Consider the following 18,134-nt stretch of genomic DNA (forward strand, 5'->3'; position numbering starts at 1 on the left):
ACTTTCTTGCCACAGGTGTTAAGTGAATCACTGCAGTTGTTAAGTTAGTTGTCAATGCTGCTAACATTGGATGTTCTTGCTTTGACAACATATGGAGATGCAGCCTTTTTCTTTCTTATGCTTTACTCTTAGAACTGGATGATACTGGGGGAGGAGGAGGAATGTGATGGGAGTTAGTTAGACATAACAATATTATAATAGTGTGTGAACTCAGGGCTTTTGAAATAAGAGATGATAAGCAATGGTGGGTTGGTGTAAAGGAGGGAAAGCCTGCATTTCAAACTAATTGGAGAATGTGATTTATGACTGTTAATTAGAGGAAGGAATTGTGCTTTGATACTATGTGCTCAGGGGAGGGGAATCCAGATTTTGGCTTAGCTTATGTATGTGCCGATGCTATGCTGCTCAAATAAAGATTCTTTAAGGTAAACAATGCCTCAAAGTTCTTTGAAGAGTTTCATCTGTCGGAACCATGACATTAGTAACACGATTGTTAAGTGAATCTGGCTTCCCCATTGACTTGGCTTGTCAGAAGGTGGCAAAAAGGGATCATGTGACCCCGGAGACACTACAACAGTCATAAATATGAGCCAGTGCGAGATTGTATAATATTGTATTATATAGGGGAATATATATATATATATATAGAGAGAGAGATGTATACATAGAACTTTAAGTATGATAAGGAACGAATTGTTAGGATTATATATACTGGAGTGTCATGTCATGTCCTTTTTTGTTTTAATTGTTTTATTAATAATTTTTTTAAAAAAAAAATAATAATAAATAAATAAATATGAGCCAGTGGCCCAGCCTCTGAATTTTGATCACGTGACTGTGGGGATGCCACAACAGTCGTTAAGTGTGAAAAATGGTCATAAGTCACTTTTTTCAGTGGCATTGTAACTTCAAATGGTCACTAAATGAATTGTTGTTCAGCCGAGGACTACCAGTAAAAACAGAGAAAGCAGAAACAGGCCCAAGAACAGATCAAATGTCTGGGTGAAAATATCTTTTTCTTGTCAATTCGTAACTCGCACAAGGCATCTGAAGAAGAGTCTCTCACCATCCCGGCTCGGCAGCTTGGAGCCACAGGCAGGAGGTTCTCCAGAAAAACTCTCCTGTCTAAAAGTTTCTATTACAATCCAATTTTACAAACAGGTGGGAGGGTTTTCCCCCTGCTTTGCCCACCTAACATCTGGGGGTTTATCGGCCTCACAGTCAGCTAGTCTAGTTACTAAGTTCTGGAGGAGAAGCACGATTGACAGATGACTAACTTTGGTCCTAAAGACAAGGATTCCTCCTACATGCCTCTNTGATTAACAAAACACTTAAAAGGACTTTCAGGCATATTTTTTCCTAAAAGCATTTATTAAGGTTACAGAGACGTCAGTACAGCATGGTGGAAATGCTTAGGTCTGGCTTCTTTTCCGTTACGCATATACAATTCTAAGCATTTCCCCCCCCCCTTATTTTGGGGTCATGGTTCACATCTTCCAATCAACTTGGAAGATGTGATTTACTTCCGGTTTCTTTTTCCCGGGCTATCCTTATTCTCCTCCCTTTTTCCCAGTTGCTGGTTTAACTATAAAAATACCAGACAGTTCTGCATATTGTCAAAGCAAGAATATACAGTATTTGCAGCGTTGACACCCTATGCCTGCCTGCCTGCCTGCCTTCCCACCCAGTCTTGATAGGCACTATGTTTTGCCTACCAAAATCTCTGCTTCAACAGCCCCACTGGCTCCTAGTTCATTGCAGAACACAACTCAGTCCCTTGCAAGCAAGTTCCATCAAGGCAAATCAAGATATGACTAGAAACCACCACAACTCTCTGATTTCACAAAACAAAGGCTGTTTTGTCTATAGCCGCTCCAATGTTGTTGTTATTAAGCCATGAGGATAGCCCTGTGCCCTTTCCCTGTTACCATGGAGATCTTCAACGCTGTCCACACGGAGATGCCGTTTCCGCTGGACGAAAATGACCACACTGAATTCTAATTGGGGAGCCGAGTAGCTGTACTGAAAAAGAGACACCCAAGTATTAGTCTTGCAAAACACATAAGATTACAGGTAGTCCTCGATTTATGATCACAATTGGGACCAGAATTTTTCTGTTGCTAAGCAAAGCGGTTGTTAGGTGCGTTGGGCCTGGTCTCACAACCTTCTTTTTTGCCACCGTTAAGTGACTCATGTGGTTGTTAAGCGAATCCGGCTTCCCCTATTGGCTTTGCTTGGAAGCCAGCTGGGAAGGCCGCAAAAGGCTACCACAGGGGTAGGCAACCTTGACTCTTTTATGACTCTTGGACTTCAACTCCCAGAATTCCTGAGCCAGCATGGCTCAGCTTGGAAACCTCTCCCTTTCCCCTCAGCATGGCTGGCTCAGGAATTCTGGGAGTTGAAGTCCACGAGTCATAAAAGAGCCCAGGTTGCCTACCCCTAGGCTACCACATGACCTCGGGATACTACAACTCTTGTGAATACAAGCCGGTTGCCAGGCACCTGAATTTTGATCACCTGACCATCAGGGTGCTGCAACAGTTGTTAAGGGCAAGGACTGGTTGTAAGTAATTTTTCCCCCCAGTGTTGTTGTAATTTAAATAGATGCTAAACAAATGGCTATAAGTTGAGGACTACCTCTATGTTATTGGTATTTTTTAAGGGAGGGGGGGGGAGAAAGGAAAAACAATATTGGATCTAAAGATTTCCTTCGAAGTTATATCATATTTTTTTCCCTTTTCCCCTCATACATTACATGATTTTTGTACACAGGGAAAATGAAACCATAACAAACCCGATAAAAGATGGCAAGCGCGAGGGGCTGGGTGGAATGAAGTTAGGGGTCTCTCCCTCTCACTCCCTACAAGGCAGGGGTCCTCAAACGTGGCCACTTTTAAGACTTGTGGACTTCAACTCCCAGAATTCCCCAGCCAGCCATGCTGGCTGGGGAATTCTGGGAGTTGAAGTCCACAAGTCTTAAAAGTGGCCAAGTTTGAGGACCCCTGCTACAAGGCCTGGGTGAAGAGTAAGGTCTCAATGGCTCTTCTAAACAACAGCAGAGAGCAAGCACAACTACGGAGGAGGCACCAGTCCGGGGTCTCATTAGCCAACGTGGTTTAATTGAAGGAATTTGGAGAATGACAATCCTGCAAGATGGAATGGACTGGGAAAACACTATGGGAGACAGGTGGTCCTTCAAGTAACTAGGCCTTATATTATGTAGAGCTTTGTGGGTAGCAACCAGCACCTCCAATCACACCTGGAAGGAAACAGGCAACTAGTGCAGCAGCTCATGAAGCAGAGGTGTTACGTGGGCACATCAAAACATGACTATGTCTATTCACACTGCTGCATTCTGAAGCTGAAGCTTCAGAGTGCTCTTCAGAACAGCCCCCGTGTAGAGCACATATATTATGCAATTACAAGTGTTTTGGGATTTGTATAAACTTCTACAAATGTTATCACTGCAATTTGTAGCAGGCAGTACAGCTACCTGGGCTCTTAGGGACTATTCCACTCACTTTGCGGCAGCAGTGCCCTGTTTTGTTTCGTCATTTCTTCCTCCTAACCATCAAACTGTTGTGTGCCTCTTGAATATACTCACTGAACTGATACTATGAGCTTAGGATTTTTTTTTTCTCTGAAAAGTGTTTGTATTCCTTGGATTTTCCTCTTAGCGTTATCAATGAGGTCATCAATAATAATAGGAAAGAATAATGGAATTCTGCCTTGGGGAAATAGGTTGGCTTTCTAGATGCTTGCTTTTTGCAGTTCAGATTTTAGAAATAAAAATCAAACGGTACGAGATTCTTTTCTTTTGTTAACGGCTTTCCAGATGGTTTGAATGTTCTTTTTACAAGCTGATTTAGATCGTTTTAACACTCATCTTTTTACTTTTTCCCAATTATTTCAGCTGATGACAGGAACATCTGGAGTAGTGTGAAGGATTACTCTTTTTAGCTACAATTAAATGACTCTGAGTAATCTCAGAAAGTTAACAAACCTACTTTTAGTGTCTCTAAGAGCAGCAAGAAATCCCAGAGCGGTAGGCTAAATTCGAAAGTTAAAATTGTATCTTGGCAGAAAATGGCACACAACTTCCCTATTTTTGCCAGAGATACAAATGTGACCAGGACTTGATTTTGGCTCAATCAAGGCATCAGTACAGCTGAGACCAGCTACGGGACTTGGGTCTGGCTAGTCTAAAGAAAAGAAGAAATAGGGGAGACGTGATAGCAGTGTTCCCGTATCTGAGCGGCTGCCACAAGGCAGAGGGGGGCCAGGTTGTTCACCAAAGCACCAGAGGGAAGGACGAGAAACAATGGTTGGAAACTGACCAAAGAGAGAAGCAACCTGGAATTAAGGAGAAACTTCCTGACAGCGAGGACAATTAACCAGTGGAACAGCTTGCCTCCAGAAATCATGGGCGCTCCATCAGTGGAGGTTTTTAAGAAGAGGCTAGACAGACACTTGTCTGAAATGGTATAGGTTCTCCTGCTTGAGCAGGGGGCTGGACTAGAAGACCTCCAAGGTCCCTTCCAGCTTCTATTCTATTCTATTCTATTCTATTCTATTCTATTCTATTCTATTCTATTCTATTCTATTCTATTCTATTCTGTTTTCTTCCTTCTCCCGAATTTTTTCATCACTGAATATTCCAGCTGGTCACCAAGCATTTACTGGCTTTCCTGTTTCTCCCCCATTCTATTTCCCTTTGTATCTTGGCTGTTAAGATACTGAAGAGGGGGAGTAACATATTTCTGATGACAGATTTACAAACTTTATACCCAGCCTACTTTGACTTACACTTTGGCAGCCACCGAAAATCACTCAACATGTGGGTGGTCTTTTAAAAATATCAAATAAGATGCATGGATATATATGAGAGCCAGTTTGGGATAATAGTTGAGGCACCAGGCTAGAAAGCAAGAGACTGCGAGTTCTAATCCTGCCTTAGGCACAAAGCCAGCTGGGCCAGTCTCTCTCAGCCCAACTCAGCTCACGAGGTTGTTGTTGGGGGGGGAAATAAGAGGAATAACGAAGAGAAGGACGAGGGGGGACGTGATAGCAGTGTTCCAATATCTCAGGGGCTGCCACAAAGAAGAGGGAGTCAAGCTATTCTCCAAGGCGCCTGAAGGCAGGACAAGAAGCAACGGATGGAAACTAATCAAAGAGAGAAGCAACCTAGAACTAAGGAGAAACTTCCTGACAGTTAGAACAATTAACCAGTGGAACAACCTGCCTCCAGAAGCGGTGAATGCTCCAACACTGGAAGCTTTTAAGAAGAGACTGGATGGCCATTTGTCTGAAATGGTATAGGGATTCCTGCCTGAGCAGGGAGTTGGACTTGATGACCTCCAAGATCCCTTCCAACTTTTTTTTTTATTATTATTATTATTATTATTATTATTATTATTATTATTATTATTATTATTATTATTATTATTATTATTATTATTTATTAAGGAAGGAGGAGTACAGATACTCTTTGACTTACGACCTCAATTGAGACCACAATTTCTGTTGTTAGGTAAGACAGTTGTTAAGTGAATTTTGCTCCATTTTACAACTTTTCTTGCCACGGTTGTTAAATGAAACGCTGCAGTTGTTAAGTCAGTAACATGGTTGTTAAATGAATCTAGTTTCCCCATTGACTTTGCTTCTCAGAAGGTCACAAAAAGTGATCAAGTGACTCTGGGACACGGCAACTGTCATAAATACATGCCAGTTGCCAAGCATCCGAATTCTGATCACGTGACCCTGGGGATGCTGGAAAGGTCGTAAGTGTGAAAAAAGGTCATGTCATATGTTTCCACTGCTGTTGTTAAGTTCGAACAAATGGTTATTATGTCGAGGACTATCTGTATTAGATACGTTCACTGCCTTGAGTTATTTATAAAAATAAGAAAGGCGGTGTATAAATCAATAAATAAATGTTGAGACCAAAGCTAGGGCAGAGGTCCCCAACTTTTTGGGCACCAGGGACCAGTTCCATGGAGAGAGGTTTTTCCATGAACCAGAGTGTGTGTGGTTTTGTGTGCTGCTTACATCCCGCAGATGGGGCTTTGGTTGTTTGTGTGGACCGGTGCTGGCACGCCGCGGCCCGATACTGGGCCACGGACCGGGAGGTTGGGGACTCCCGAGCTAGGGGAACCCTGGCTCTGCTCCCATGAAGCCCTTACCTGATGTAATTGGCACGTGATGTAGCAAATGGAGGGGTCATTTTCATCTTGTTCAATGTAAGCCTCCACGGACAAAGTCTTCCCCTCCAGAACCAAGGCACATTCATAGTCCCAAAGCTGATCCTTGAAGGGAAAGAAAAGTAGAGTTGATTCTTATGAATGAGATTCCTGCATTTCTCTCCAAACCTTCCATGTAATTCTTCTGAGCTGGCCTTGGGCAAATGCATCAGTCTTCACTGTCTACAACATTTAGACTATTTCAAACCCAGGTTTGTTCCATCCCATTCCCAAATCACTTTGCAAATTTGGTAATCTTTGTACATTTCCTTTTGCATGCGCATTTTCATTCTTAACTGCTTTATTTATGCCATTTTCCCCAACATGCACGTATTTTTGGCAATACATCTCACAAAGATACATTATTTTTTTGTACATGATTCCACACACAGGAGATTTCGGGCCTGGGGGAGGCTGCTGCCAGGCGTGGGGGAGATTTATGTGGGCGACTCACAACCGTCACTGCCGGCATCTCTGCTGACTTTGCTTGTGGGAAGCCAGCAGGGAAGGTGGCAAACTGTGATCCTAGGACAGTGGTGGTGAACCTATGGCCCGGATGCCAGAGGCGGCACTCAGAGCCCTCTCTGTGGGCATGCGCGCCGTCGCCCCAGTCCTAGGCCTTCAGCTGGGTTTTATAAAACCTTTTCGCTTTAGGCCTCCGCCGCTGTGTGCAAAAAAAAAAAAAAAAAAAAAGGTTCAATCAGTCAATTTCAATTTCTCACGGGGAAAAAAAAGATCTCACAAAGTTGGAATTGATTGATTGAACTTTTTAGTCCCACCCAGTCTGCCGTTACCACCGCAGCCACACCCACCCAATGGGCCATACCCAGCCAATGGGCCACACCCACCCAGCACCCGACGATGCATAAGTGGGTTTTGCGTTGCAGTTTGGGCACTCGGTCTCTAAAAGGTTCACCATCACTGTCCTAGGATGTTGCAACTGTTGCCTGAACAGGTTGCCAAGCATCCAGATCACGATCGTGATCGGGAATGGAGTGACTTTAAGGCCTAATTGTAAGTTGTCACCCATTCAGCACTGTCACAGCTTCCAACAGTTGCTGAACAAGTGGTTGGTGAGTGAGGACTCTCTATATAGCACTTGCTTTTGAAGGAAAGAGAGCAGGAATATACTTTACCCTTCATCTTTCCTTTCACAGCCACTAACAGTGAAACCCACAGAATTAATTTGTAGCAGGAGCAGGACAGTCATACAAAAGGCGTAAGCAGGGGTGTCCTTGTAAACATTTAAGAATTGTCTCTGCCGGCTCCATTTCAATCAGCGCAGAGCAGCTGATTGGCATGCTAAGCTAGGCAATCAATCAAAGCTTCATTACTGTCCCAGACTAGCAAAATGCTGGGCTAGTGGCTCAGCACTGCTCCCAATTAGCTGGCAAAATTCCAGAAAATTTATTAATCGGCTTTCACAAGCCAGTGCAAGCTGGTTCCAGCACACCGCTGGATGTATGCCCTCTCGATAGCACAGAGTCACAACACCCTCCCACCCCACCCCCACCACCTGACCCACTGCCACAGTCTTGCCTGATAGAGGTGGAAGTTTTGTCCAATCAGGGTGATCTTTCTCTGCACGTTGACCGGCATCAGAGAAGATCCCTGGATGCCCCTCACACACGGACAGGCTTCGGGCCCCCAGCTGTACTCCTCCGTCTGAAAGCACACAAACACACTGAAGGGAGTTAAAAAAAGGATTCTGCGCAGCTTGCTGTGATTAACAGGACAGAACATACACAAAACACCGAAACCAGGTTGTCTTATACAGGTAGTCGCAACTGAGTCCATTATTTCTATTGCTAACTGAGACTTTTGTTTTGCCCCACTTTCTTGCCACAGGTGTTAAGTGAATCACTGCAGTTGTTAAGTTAGTTGTCAATGCTGCTAACATTGGATGTTCTTGCTTTGACAACATATGGAGATGCAGCCTTTTTCTTTCTTATGCTTTACTCTTAGAACTGGATGATACTGGGGGAGGAGGAGGAATGTGATGGGAGTTAGTTAGACATAACAATATTATAATNCCGGAACGCGGCGGAACCGCGTTCCGGCACCTTTTTCCGGGCCGGCCGCACCGGAAATAGCCCCTCCCGCACCGGAAATAGCCCCTCCCAAATTTTACTTGCATTCCTGTTCTCTAAAGGGGCGGTCCTAGGGTTTGATGAGGGCGTGGCCAGGTTTGAGTTCCGCCACCTTTTCTCTGAGAAAAAAAGCCCTGATTATAATAGTGTGTGAACTCAGGGCTTTTGAAATAAGAGATGATAAGCAATGGTGGGTTGGTGTAAAGGAGGGAAAGCCTGCATTTCAAACTAATTGGAGAATGTGATTTATGACTGTTAATTAGAGGAAGGAATTGTGCTTTGATACTATGTGCTCAGGGGAGGGGAATCCAGATTTTGGCTTAGCTTATGTATGTGCCGATGCTATGCTGCTCAAATAAAGATTCTTTAAGGTAAACAATGCCTCAAAGTTCTTTGAAGAGTTTCATCTGTCGGAACCATGACATTAGTAACACGATTGTTAAGTGAATCTGGCTTCCCCATTGACTTTGCTTGTCAGAAGGTGGCAAAAAGGGATCATGTGACCCCGGAGACACTACAACAGTCATAAATATGAGCCAGTGCGAGATTGTATAATATTGTATTATATAGGGGAATATATATATATATATAGAGAGAGAGAGATGTATACATAGAACTTTAAGTATGATAAGGAACGAATTGTTAGGATTATATATACTGGAGTGTCATGTCATGTCCTTTTTTGTTTTAATTGTTTTATTAATAATTTTTTTTAAAAAAATAATAATAATAAATAAATAAATATGAGCCAGTGGCCCAGCCTCTGAATTTTGATCACGTGACTGTGGGGATGCCACAACAGTCGTTAAGTGTGAAAAATGGTCATAAGTCACTTTTTTCAGTGGCATTGTAACTTCAAATGGTCACTAAATGAATTGTTGTTCAGCCGAGGACTACCAGTAAAAACAGAGAAAGCAGAAACAGGCCCAAGAACAGATCAAATGTCTGGGTGAAAATATCTTTTTCTTGTCAATTCGTAACTCGCACAAGGCATCTGAAGAAGAGTCTCTCACCATCCCGGCTCGGTAGCTTGGAGCCACAGGCAGGAGGTTCTCCAGAAAAGCTCTCCTGTCTAAAAGTTTCTATTACAATCCAATTTTACAAACAGGTGGGAGGGTTTTCCCCCTGCTTTGCCCACCTAACATCTGGGGGTTTATCGGCCTCACAGTCAGCTAGTCTAGTTACTAAGTTCTGGAGGAGAAGCACGATTGACAGATGACTAACTTTGGTCCTAAAGACAAGGATTCCTCCTACATGCCTCTCCAAGTTGTGGGAGAGAACAAAAATCAAGATGAATCCTGTTTTATAATTTGGCCTCATTAATCTGACAAAAATGGTTTTAAATACATTTGGCAAAGATTCATAGGAAGCAGAGTATTAAAAACACACTTGGCTATAAACCCTGTATTTCTGTATTCTTATAAACGTCAGGATTGCGCGTGGCGTTCCCTGTGACGTTTGGTGGAAGTGAACGTTGGACTTTGAAGAATATTGACATCTTTGAATTTGGTATTGGAGAAGACTCCTAAGAATGCCACGGACAGCCTAGAAAACAAACCACTGGGACATCAAATAAATCAACCCAAAGTTCTCATTCAAGATGCAAGTAACCAGAATAAAAATATCCTACTTCAGAGACATTATGCAAAGACTCAGGTCTCTGGGAAAAGGCTCCAATTCAGAGTAAGATGGAGGGAAAGAGGAGAAGAGGATGGCCAGTAGCCAGATGGACCAACTCAGTTACAGTGGTGATAAAGGCACCAATGGAAGACTGGAAAGAAGCAGCTGAACTCCACATAGGCGTCAGGAAGGGCATATGACCAGTAAATATTCAGCTGTAGTGTTCTGAAGTGAAGCATGAGGCCTTACCAAATCCAGAAATCCAGGTGCATCATATTGATAATCTAGTGCTGGGTTCAGAATTCGAGGAAAATCAGAGATGTCACTCTCAGAGGAGTCTCCATCACCCGAGAGAAGGATGGACGCAGAAAAAGAGGAGGTGTCGTTTTCCGGTGGCAGCGAAACCATCCATTCCTCACTCTCCTGGGATTCTGTGATGTCTTCAGGAGGAAGCCATTTTGGAAGGTCTGTCGGGTAGGGCAACTCCAAAATGGGAGGCTCAGTCTCCAGGTCAATTGGTGGTACATTAGTAGATGTGGAAGGGCTTCCGGTCTGGTTAGGGGTGAGAGGACTTAGGGGAGAAGATGTAGGGGCAGCAGATGGGGCGGAGGAACCTTCAGCTTCAAGAAAAGGAGTCTTTCCCTCCAGAACAGGCTGGGGTGTGCTATACATGGCAGCAGAAGAATCCGTAGAGCCATCTTCTGGATCCGTAGCTGGTTCTGAGGTAGGATACACTGTGGAAGAAAGTATCTCCATCTGGCTGCTGGAGAGATATTCTGAGGTAGGACCAGCAGTCGCAGTAGTGGGCACTTCAGTGGGAGGCAATGTCAGAGAATCCCAGGTTGTCTCCAGCAAAGTAACAGTACTTGGGGTTGATGGAGATGCCTCTGTGAAAGTAAGGGTTTCAGGCTTCAAAGTAGTCAGGGCAGAAGTGGCTGGCAGGCTGGTGTAGATCATGGGAACGGTGGTGGGAACAGGCCTGGAAGTGGTCCCCGGTGTTTCTGAGAATGTAGGGGGTTCAGTGGCCAAAATTGGCAAAGATGACTGCGTTGTATTTGGAGTGGCTGAGGAAGGGAATGGGCTGGAGTCCAGTATTTGAGTCTGGAGAAGCGAAAGGGAACAGAGAAAAGACAGCTAGTCAGTGCTGGGAAGGGGAAAAAAACAGGATCAGAAGGAGGCCACACTCTGTGGTTGAGTTCATACAACATGCTAAATCACAAAACCAGCTTAGTTATACTGTTGCTGTGTTCGTGTTGAATGCCGTCACCAAACAAATAAACCACGTTAGGGTGTGATGTGATAGTGTGGGCCACAGGATGCGCCTGAAATGCATTTTGGTGTAACTAGTGTATTATGCAATACCATTTTTTTAAAACACGTGAACAATTCTTGTGCAGTTGGGAGCGGTAAGTGGTGGTCAGCGATATCCAGGCACAAAAATTAATCTATTTCTGACTTCAGAAAGCAATTCTAAAAAGATGGATTATATATAAGTAGCAACCCACTGGTTCTCAGGTTTACTTGAAAAGTGCCCAGAAGTATTCAAGTCTCTGTGAAGGTCTCATATTCTGAACCAGACCAATGGTCCACCTGAGCTAAGATTCTTATAGGCTAGGAACATGCTATCTTTTCATTCCCAGTGTTTTTATTGCAATTTGGATCTAGGGCAGGGGTAGGCAATCTTGGCTCTTTTATGACTCGTGGACTTCAACTCCCAGAATTCCTGAGCCAGCCAAGCTGGCTCAGGAATTCTGGGAGTTGAAGTCCACGAGTCATAAAAGAGCCAAGATTGCCTACCCCTGATCTAGGGATTCACATTAAATATGTACAAATGCTCACGCACATGTATTCACGAATCCCTCACTGTCATCGTTCTCCTAGAAGACCGATATTGTTGATGATGATGTTATCCATTCAGACATGTCTGATTTTTGGCGATTCTATGGGCCAGGTCTCTCCACGTCTTCCGATTGTGCACTGTTTGTGTTTTTTCTATGCTCTGGCTGGAGTCAGCTTTGATGGTGTCCAGCCATCATGATCTTTGGTGGCCTGGTTTCCTCTTACCGCTAATTCTACCCAACGCAATTGCTTTGTGAAATCCCCCACGTGATGGGGCCAAAATAAGTGAGACGCAGTTTCGTGATTTAAAAGACCGCCGAAAAACCTACCTTCTTATTGTAGATGATGGACCCATCTTCACAGACAGTTTTGTGTGTGCAGAGGTGTTGATGGACGCACCAGTTGCAGCCCCAATGACTGCTCACACATCCCTGGCACCTAAGAACCAAGAACACGACAGCTGTTGAGTAGACCCAACAAATCAAAGCGAGAATGCAAATTGTGGGAAAAAGGCATCTGGGGAAAGGAAAGGTCTCTTCATGGACGTACGGTGCAGATCTCCTCAGGGAAGCCACCGCAGAACAGTCATAAAAGGAGAAAGTTGTTGAGGCAATGAAGATGTCGTGGAAGCGCACCTCCAGCTGAATGGTGATGTGGTCTGAAAATGGAAATCAGGCAGGCTTCAAACATGATCCCACAGCAAACAGCAACTGCAGCTGGAATTTTTATATTTCCAGTCTTAGGGACTTACACATTAATATTTTTTGTTTCTTCTGTCTATGCTTTAGACATAAACAGGAAAGATTACAGGTACTGTAATCCTTTGACCTACGAACGGTTGACCTACGACCCTTGACCTATGACCGGTTGTCTAGCAACCATTTACAACTGGCTTGGGGCTACTTATGACCTGGACTGTAACCAAACTTTAGGCACCCAGCAACATGGCCACATTTATGTCTGTTTGCAGCATCCCGTGGTCACATGACAGTGTTTTACAACCATTTTACTGAAAACTGACACTTCTGGCTTTTGGCAACACTACACCTCTAGTGAACCATGCATTTTTGCTTCGCAACTGGAGTGTCCACTTAATGACTGCCTCAAAAAAATCTTATTAAATCAGGTTGGTCACATGACTGACTAGTTTTACTACTGTTATGACTTATAGCAGAAATGGGCGGGGTCCATTGCAGTCATATGTTGAGGACTGCCTGTTATTCAGAGAACTAGCTGAAGGGCGGCTAAGGCTTCTTCAAGGCCAGTATTTTAAGACAATATTGATGCCGATCACATTCATGAGAGCACAACATTTATGGTTCCCAAGTAACTACTAATACCAATCCTGACTTAAATCTGGCTTTGCCAGAGGCCCTGTTAAAATAGGGTGGGCTGATCCCTGTTAAAGACTTTGTCTCCTCTTGGAGAGTTGGTGGTGCCACAGACAGCTGAGGCAAATACAGCTGGGACATAAAAACAAAACTATGTGGTGGTGGGGAGGATATCCATTCTCTCTCTCTCTCTCTCTCTCTCTCTCTCTCTCTCTCTCTCTCTCTCTCTCTCTCTCTCTCTCTCTCTCTCTCTCTCTTTCTTTCTTTCTTTCTCTCTTTCTCTGGATTTGTTTGTCTTTTTCTCCCAGGCAAAAGAGAAGAGACTGCTTTTAACCAAAGGTCTAAAGCAGTGTTTCTCAACCTTGACAATTTTAAGGCATGTGGACTTCAACTCCCAGAATTCCACAGCCAGCAATGCTGGCTGTGGAATTCTGGGAGTTGAAGTCCACATGCCTTAAAATTGTCAAGGTTGAGAAACACTGGTCTAAAGTGATTTGAATTGAAATTGAAGACTGAATGTAGCCTACTCGCAGCCCACCACTTACTTAAGTTTGAAGATGCATCAGGCTATAGAAAATCTACAGTGGGCCTCGTATCTTCTCCTAGATCAGTGGGGGAAGTCTATGGGATGCCTAGGCCTCATATGTGACCCTTAGAATGGTTGGATGGATATTTGTGGACCTTTCTGAACATTGGGAGATTTTAAGCTGTTACCTGCATAAATTAAACATCAAGTACATTTTTTATCTCCTGTTTTTAGGAACTTAGGGAATAACCTCTTGCAGAAATACCAAGCCACAATTTCACGCTCGATCATTCTGGTAATGTCATTAGTTGTTCTCCTCACAGCTTCGCAGTTTCGAAGCAAGGCAGAATGAAACGATATGGCCCTGAGACTAAAAAAGGATGTCCACTCTAGCCCTGTATCTCATACAGTCAAACGTAAGAACCAGCTGGCTTCATTACAAGCAAACTGCTTGCTGTTTCATTCTTGCACAGCGGCTTGATTATTCTTTCTAAAATATTTCCAACATGTAGATCCCACTGTGCTTGTCACTCACCTGTCCCAGTGTTCAAACTTGGGGCATGGTTGGGATCTGGTGAAGGACACATAATGCCTGAACCCATCAGTATAGCTGGGCTCTTATATTCTCCAAAGAAGCACGAATAAGACTCTCCATTCTGTAGGGCTGGCAAGTCCGAGAAAGTCAGGAATATCTGTCAATCAGAGAGTAGACAGATTAGAACAGTTGCTCTTCCTAAGTAAGATTCTCTTGTAATTAGCACATTCTTCCCTTCTGAAAACGAATGACGGAAAATGGAGAAAAACAGATTTGTTTGTCAGGAGCCAGAAGAGAGTTCAAAAACAATGCAAGTTTATTCCATGTAACCCATACACAAGAATCTGATCTACTCAAGGTAAATTGGTGCCCGAAAAGAGTCAACAGACTTTGGAAGGGGGGGACTTTGGGGGATGTAGGACTCCAGACTGATGATGCGTTTGACTCATCCCTTAGGTCAACCTGGTCATCTCCTACATTGTGGGGATAGGAGCTCATATAAGTGAGTTGGAGACCTAAGTTTAAATCTATGTAAACTGACAATACTTCTCTTTATCGAGAAGTGACATCCAGGCCTCTCCAAACATTCTTGTAAAATATGATGTTGGTCAACTAAGCTGAAAATAGGCCATATATGAAGCATAATGGTGCTCTTTGTGAACAGTGAATTTAAAAAGTTTAAATTTTGGCTGTAATTGCACAATGTGCTTGATTAAGTCAATTTTATATATATAGTGTTTGCACATTGTGTAAAGTTGGGTGGGAATAACGTGTTTGTTTATTTTCTGCTTACTGTGTTATTTGATTCTTCGAAATAGATTAATTTAGTAACCAGATTAAGCATTTGCGTGAAGACATTCTGTCATTGCTACAATTATATCCATGTAGTAATTTGCTATTGAGTTGAATCTGCCCTCTCTAATCATCTTATTCATTTCCAAGTTGAGGAAGGCCAGTTTAGACTGTCAAAGGAACACAGGAGTTTTGTCTATTTATTCCATAAAAACTGGCAGGATGGAAGAACAAGAGTAGAATAGACTGGCCCTCTGGCGCTTAGGAAGAAGTTCCTTCTCATATGGGATTACCTAGGTCAGGGGTAGGCAACCTTGGCTCTTTTATGACTTGTGGACTTCAACTCCCAGAATTCCTGAGCCAGCATGGCTCAGCTTGGAAACCTCTCCCTTTCCCCTCAGCATGGCTGGCTCAGGAATTCTGGGAGTTGAAGTCCACGAGTCATAAAAGAGCCAAGGTTGCCTACCCCTGAACGGTACCAAATGATTCTTTTGCATCATTGCCGTACTCTTTCCAAAAACTTTCCCTAGCAGTATTCACGTCACAGCTCTCTCAGAAGCTGTTCTACAGAAAAGAGAGCAGTGATGAAGGTAGTGAAGGTGGTGATTTTGCTTCTCATTTTATAGGCCCTGCTGTGGTTGTCCCTTTGAACACAAGACCACAAGTTCTGCCCCCATCAAAATCAAACACAGGCAAATCTGTATATATTCTAGGCCAGGGGTAGGCAACCTTGGCTCTTTTATGACTTGTGGACTTTGACTCCCAGAATTCCTGAACCAGCCATGCTGGCTCAGGAATTCTGGGAGTCGAAGTCCACGAGTCATAAAAGAGCTAAGGTTGCCTACCCCTGACCTAGGAGGACTAAAGCTTTCTACTTGTTCTGAAGGCAAAGAATAACATGACTTGGATTTGGTTCTCCCATACTGCATTCACCTAAGAAGGTCTCTGCAAGCTGTACAAACTTGAAGTGAAAGACCAAGAATTTAGTCAACTAATTAAATATCCGACCCAGACTGAGCTTTCATCCAGGCACTGGACTGGTGCTAACCTTTTGCAGTATGTTCCTGAATCAAAACTTCTGGGCATCCAAAGTTCTAAACTCATGAATTCTGGGCAGTCACTGAACATTACTACACAGTGTTTTGGGATTCTTTTATTTCTTAAATCAGAACCAACCTTCACAACCAGTACCCACATTGGGTTCTGTTTCCAGGGTGGGATATGTCAAAGCCATGCTCATTGCTCTTACCTAGTTTGGGTAATGAAACGTTTGGAAGAAAACAACCAAGCTCAGAGAGCACCAAGGACCCAGCAATGCTTTTTATTGCTCTCTGCTGACCTATATGAGGGATACTTCTATTTCCATCACAATTGAAAGCTCTGAAGACAACTGAATTGTAACAAGGAAGATTTAGGATCTAACCTCCGATATATAGGCAGAGTTAAAGAAGACAGGACATAAAACTGTTGTTCAGTGGTGAATAACATGATTACATCCAGAAGATTCAAGATTCAATCCCTAACATTTTCCTAAGGCAGTGGTGGCGAACCTATGGCATGGGTGCCAGAGGCGGCACTCAGAGCCCTCTCTGTGGGCACGCGCGCCATCGCCCCAGTCCTAGGCCTTCAGCTGGGTTTTATAAAACCTTTTCGCTTTAGGCCTCTGCCGCCGTGTGCAAAAAAAAAAAAGGTTCAATCAATCAGTCAATTTCAACTTCTCGTGGGAAAAAAAGATCTTACAAAGTTGGAATTGATTGATTGAACTTTTTAGTCCCACCCAGTCTGCGGTTACCACCGTAGCCACGCCCAGCCAATGGGCCACACCCACCCAATGGCCACACCCACCCGGCACCCGACGATGCATAAGTGGGTTTTGGGTTGCAGTTTGGGCACTCAGTCTCTAAAAGGTTCGCCATCACTGTCCTAAGGGGTTGGAAAGAATTGTTGGCTGAAATTCTGGGAGCTGCTACCTAACAATATTGAAATGATCCACTGTTTGACACAACATGTGTCTTCTGCCTATCAGTGCATTCCCCCTCTTCTCTTTTGACCCACACTACGCTTGTATTGCATCCATTTGTTCTGACCAGGTTTTTTTTTTTGCTCCAACTGGTTATCCCATCAACATCCATTTAACATTTTGCGACAATAGCAAGACCACAAATAGACTCCATGTTTTCTCTTCCTGTAAAAGATGTTTATGCCACTCAGGTTTTTAGTGTCACTGGAGGGTGAGGAACCATCTCATGATGGCGTCTCTGCCTTCAAAGGGAAATGTGACGGATCACAGCTCACGTTTTTCTGTTCTTCCCTGCTGATGCTGGTGGGGCTCAGAGACAGGATGGATAGACACTGCTGGGCAGAATGAAAGCCCCACAGCCACTGCTCTTTCATGCGGAAACTGGTGCATTCGGAGTGACGGCTACACCTGCAGACACAGATAAAGGCAGAGCAACGAGACTCTTGAATGAGGCGATTATATGGGATTGCCTGGAAACCTCCATGCTGTTCCCAGAAAATATATTTTCTGCACAGGGAAAATAATAATGCTGCTCAACCTTAGCAATTTTAAGAATACCAAAGGTGCTTTTACAAAAGGCAACTGGACTTTATTTTTCGTTGAAAATGTTTCACTTCTCATCCAAGAACAGAACAGAACAAAGAATATAGAACAGAACAGAACAGAATATTGGCCAAGTGTGATTAGACACATAAGGAATTTGTCTCGCATTTATAAGCTCTCAGTGTTCATACAAACAATAAAGTAATATAATCATAGAATACCAATAGGAGAAGGTAACAGAAAAAGATGAGAAGGATATCTGAACAAGTTGAAGTCCAGACATCTTTTTTTTTATTAAAAGTTTTGTAACATTTACAAAATAAACCCCCTTCCCACCCCCCAAAACCCCCCCACCCACCACCCACCCCACTTCCCAGAGCTGTTCACCGGGTTACAAATATATTAATCATAATCTAAATAACATTATCCAACTAATTATGTAACCAAATCTATAACACACTTTAACTCCCTTTTAAAATAAATTTAGATAATTTGAAATTAAACACAATAATAAACAAATAATCAACTTAATTATTAAACAAAATTACTACTCAAAATAATAATAATATCAATATAATAAAATATAATAAAAACTATAA

The 18,134-nt window shown here is 43.2% G+C and overlaps 1 protein-coding gene across 1 annotated transcript in view; it reads right to left on the reverse strand.

Annotated features, from left to right (window-relative positions):
- The window catches only part of PLXNB1 (plexin B1), a gene marked incomplete at both ends in the record, with an annotated part of 110,001 nt that overhangs the window by 52,093 nt on the left and 39,774 nt on the right, over window positions 1-18,134 (reverse strand). The window contains 8 exons of the mRNA XM_029286456.1: window positions 1,929-2,022; window positions 6,183-6,305; window positions 7,779-7,904; window positions 10,199-11,050; window positions 12,118-12,226; window positions 12,338-12,446; window positions 14,181-14,337; window positions 17,268-17,400. Of these exons, the coding sequence (XP_029142289.1) occupies window positions 1,929-2,022; window positions 6,183-6,305; window positions 7,779-7,904; window positions 10,199-11,050; window positions 12,118-12,226; window positions 12,338-12,446; window positions 14,181-14,337; window positions 17,268-17,400 (1,703 nt within the window). The remainder of the gene's footprint in view (window positions 1-1,928; window positions 2,023-6,182; window positions 6,306-7,778; window positions 7,905-10,198; window positions 11,051-12,117; window positions 12,227-12,337; window positions 12,447-14,180; window positions 14,338-17,267; window positions 17,401-18,134) is intronic.

This window comes from Protobothrops mucrosquamatus, unplaced genomic scaffold (assembly GCF_001527695.2).
Source record: "Protobothrops mucrosquamatus isolate PMUCROS unplaced genomic scaffold, P.Mucros_1.0 scaffold3731, whole genome shotgun sequence".
NCBI classification, from domain to species: Eukaryota; Metazoa; Chordata; class Lepidosauria; order Squamata; family Viperidae; genus Protobothrops; species Protobothrops mucrosquamatus.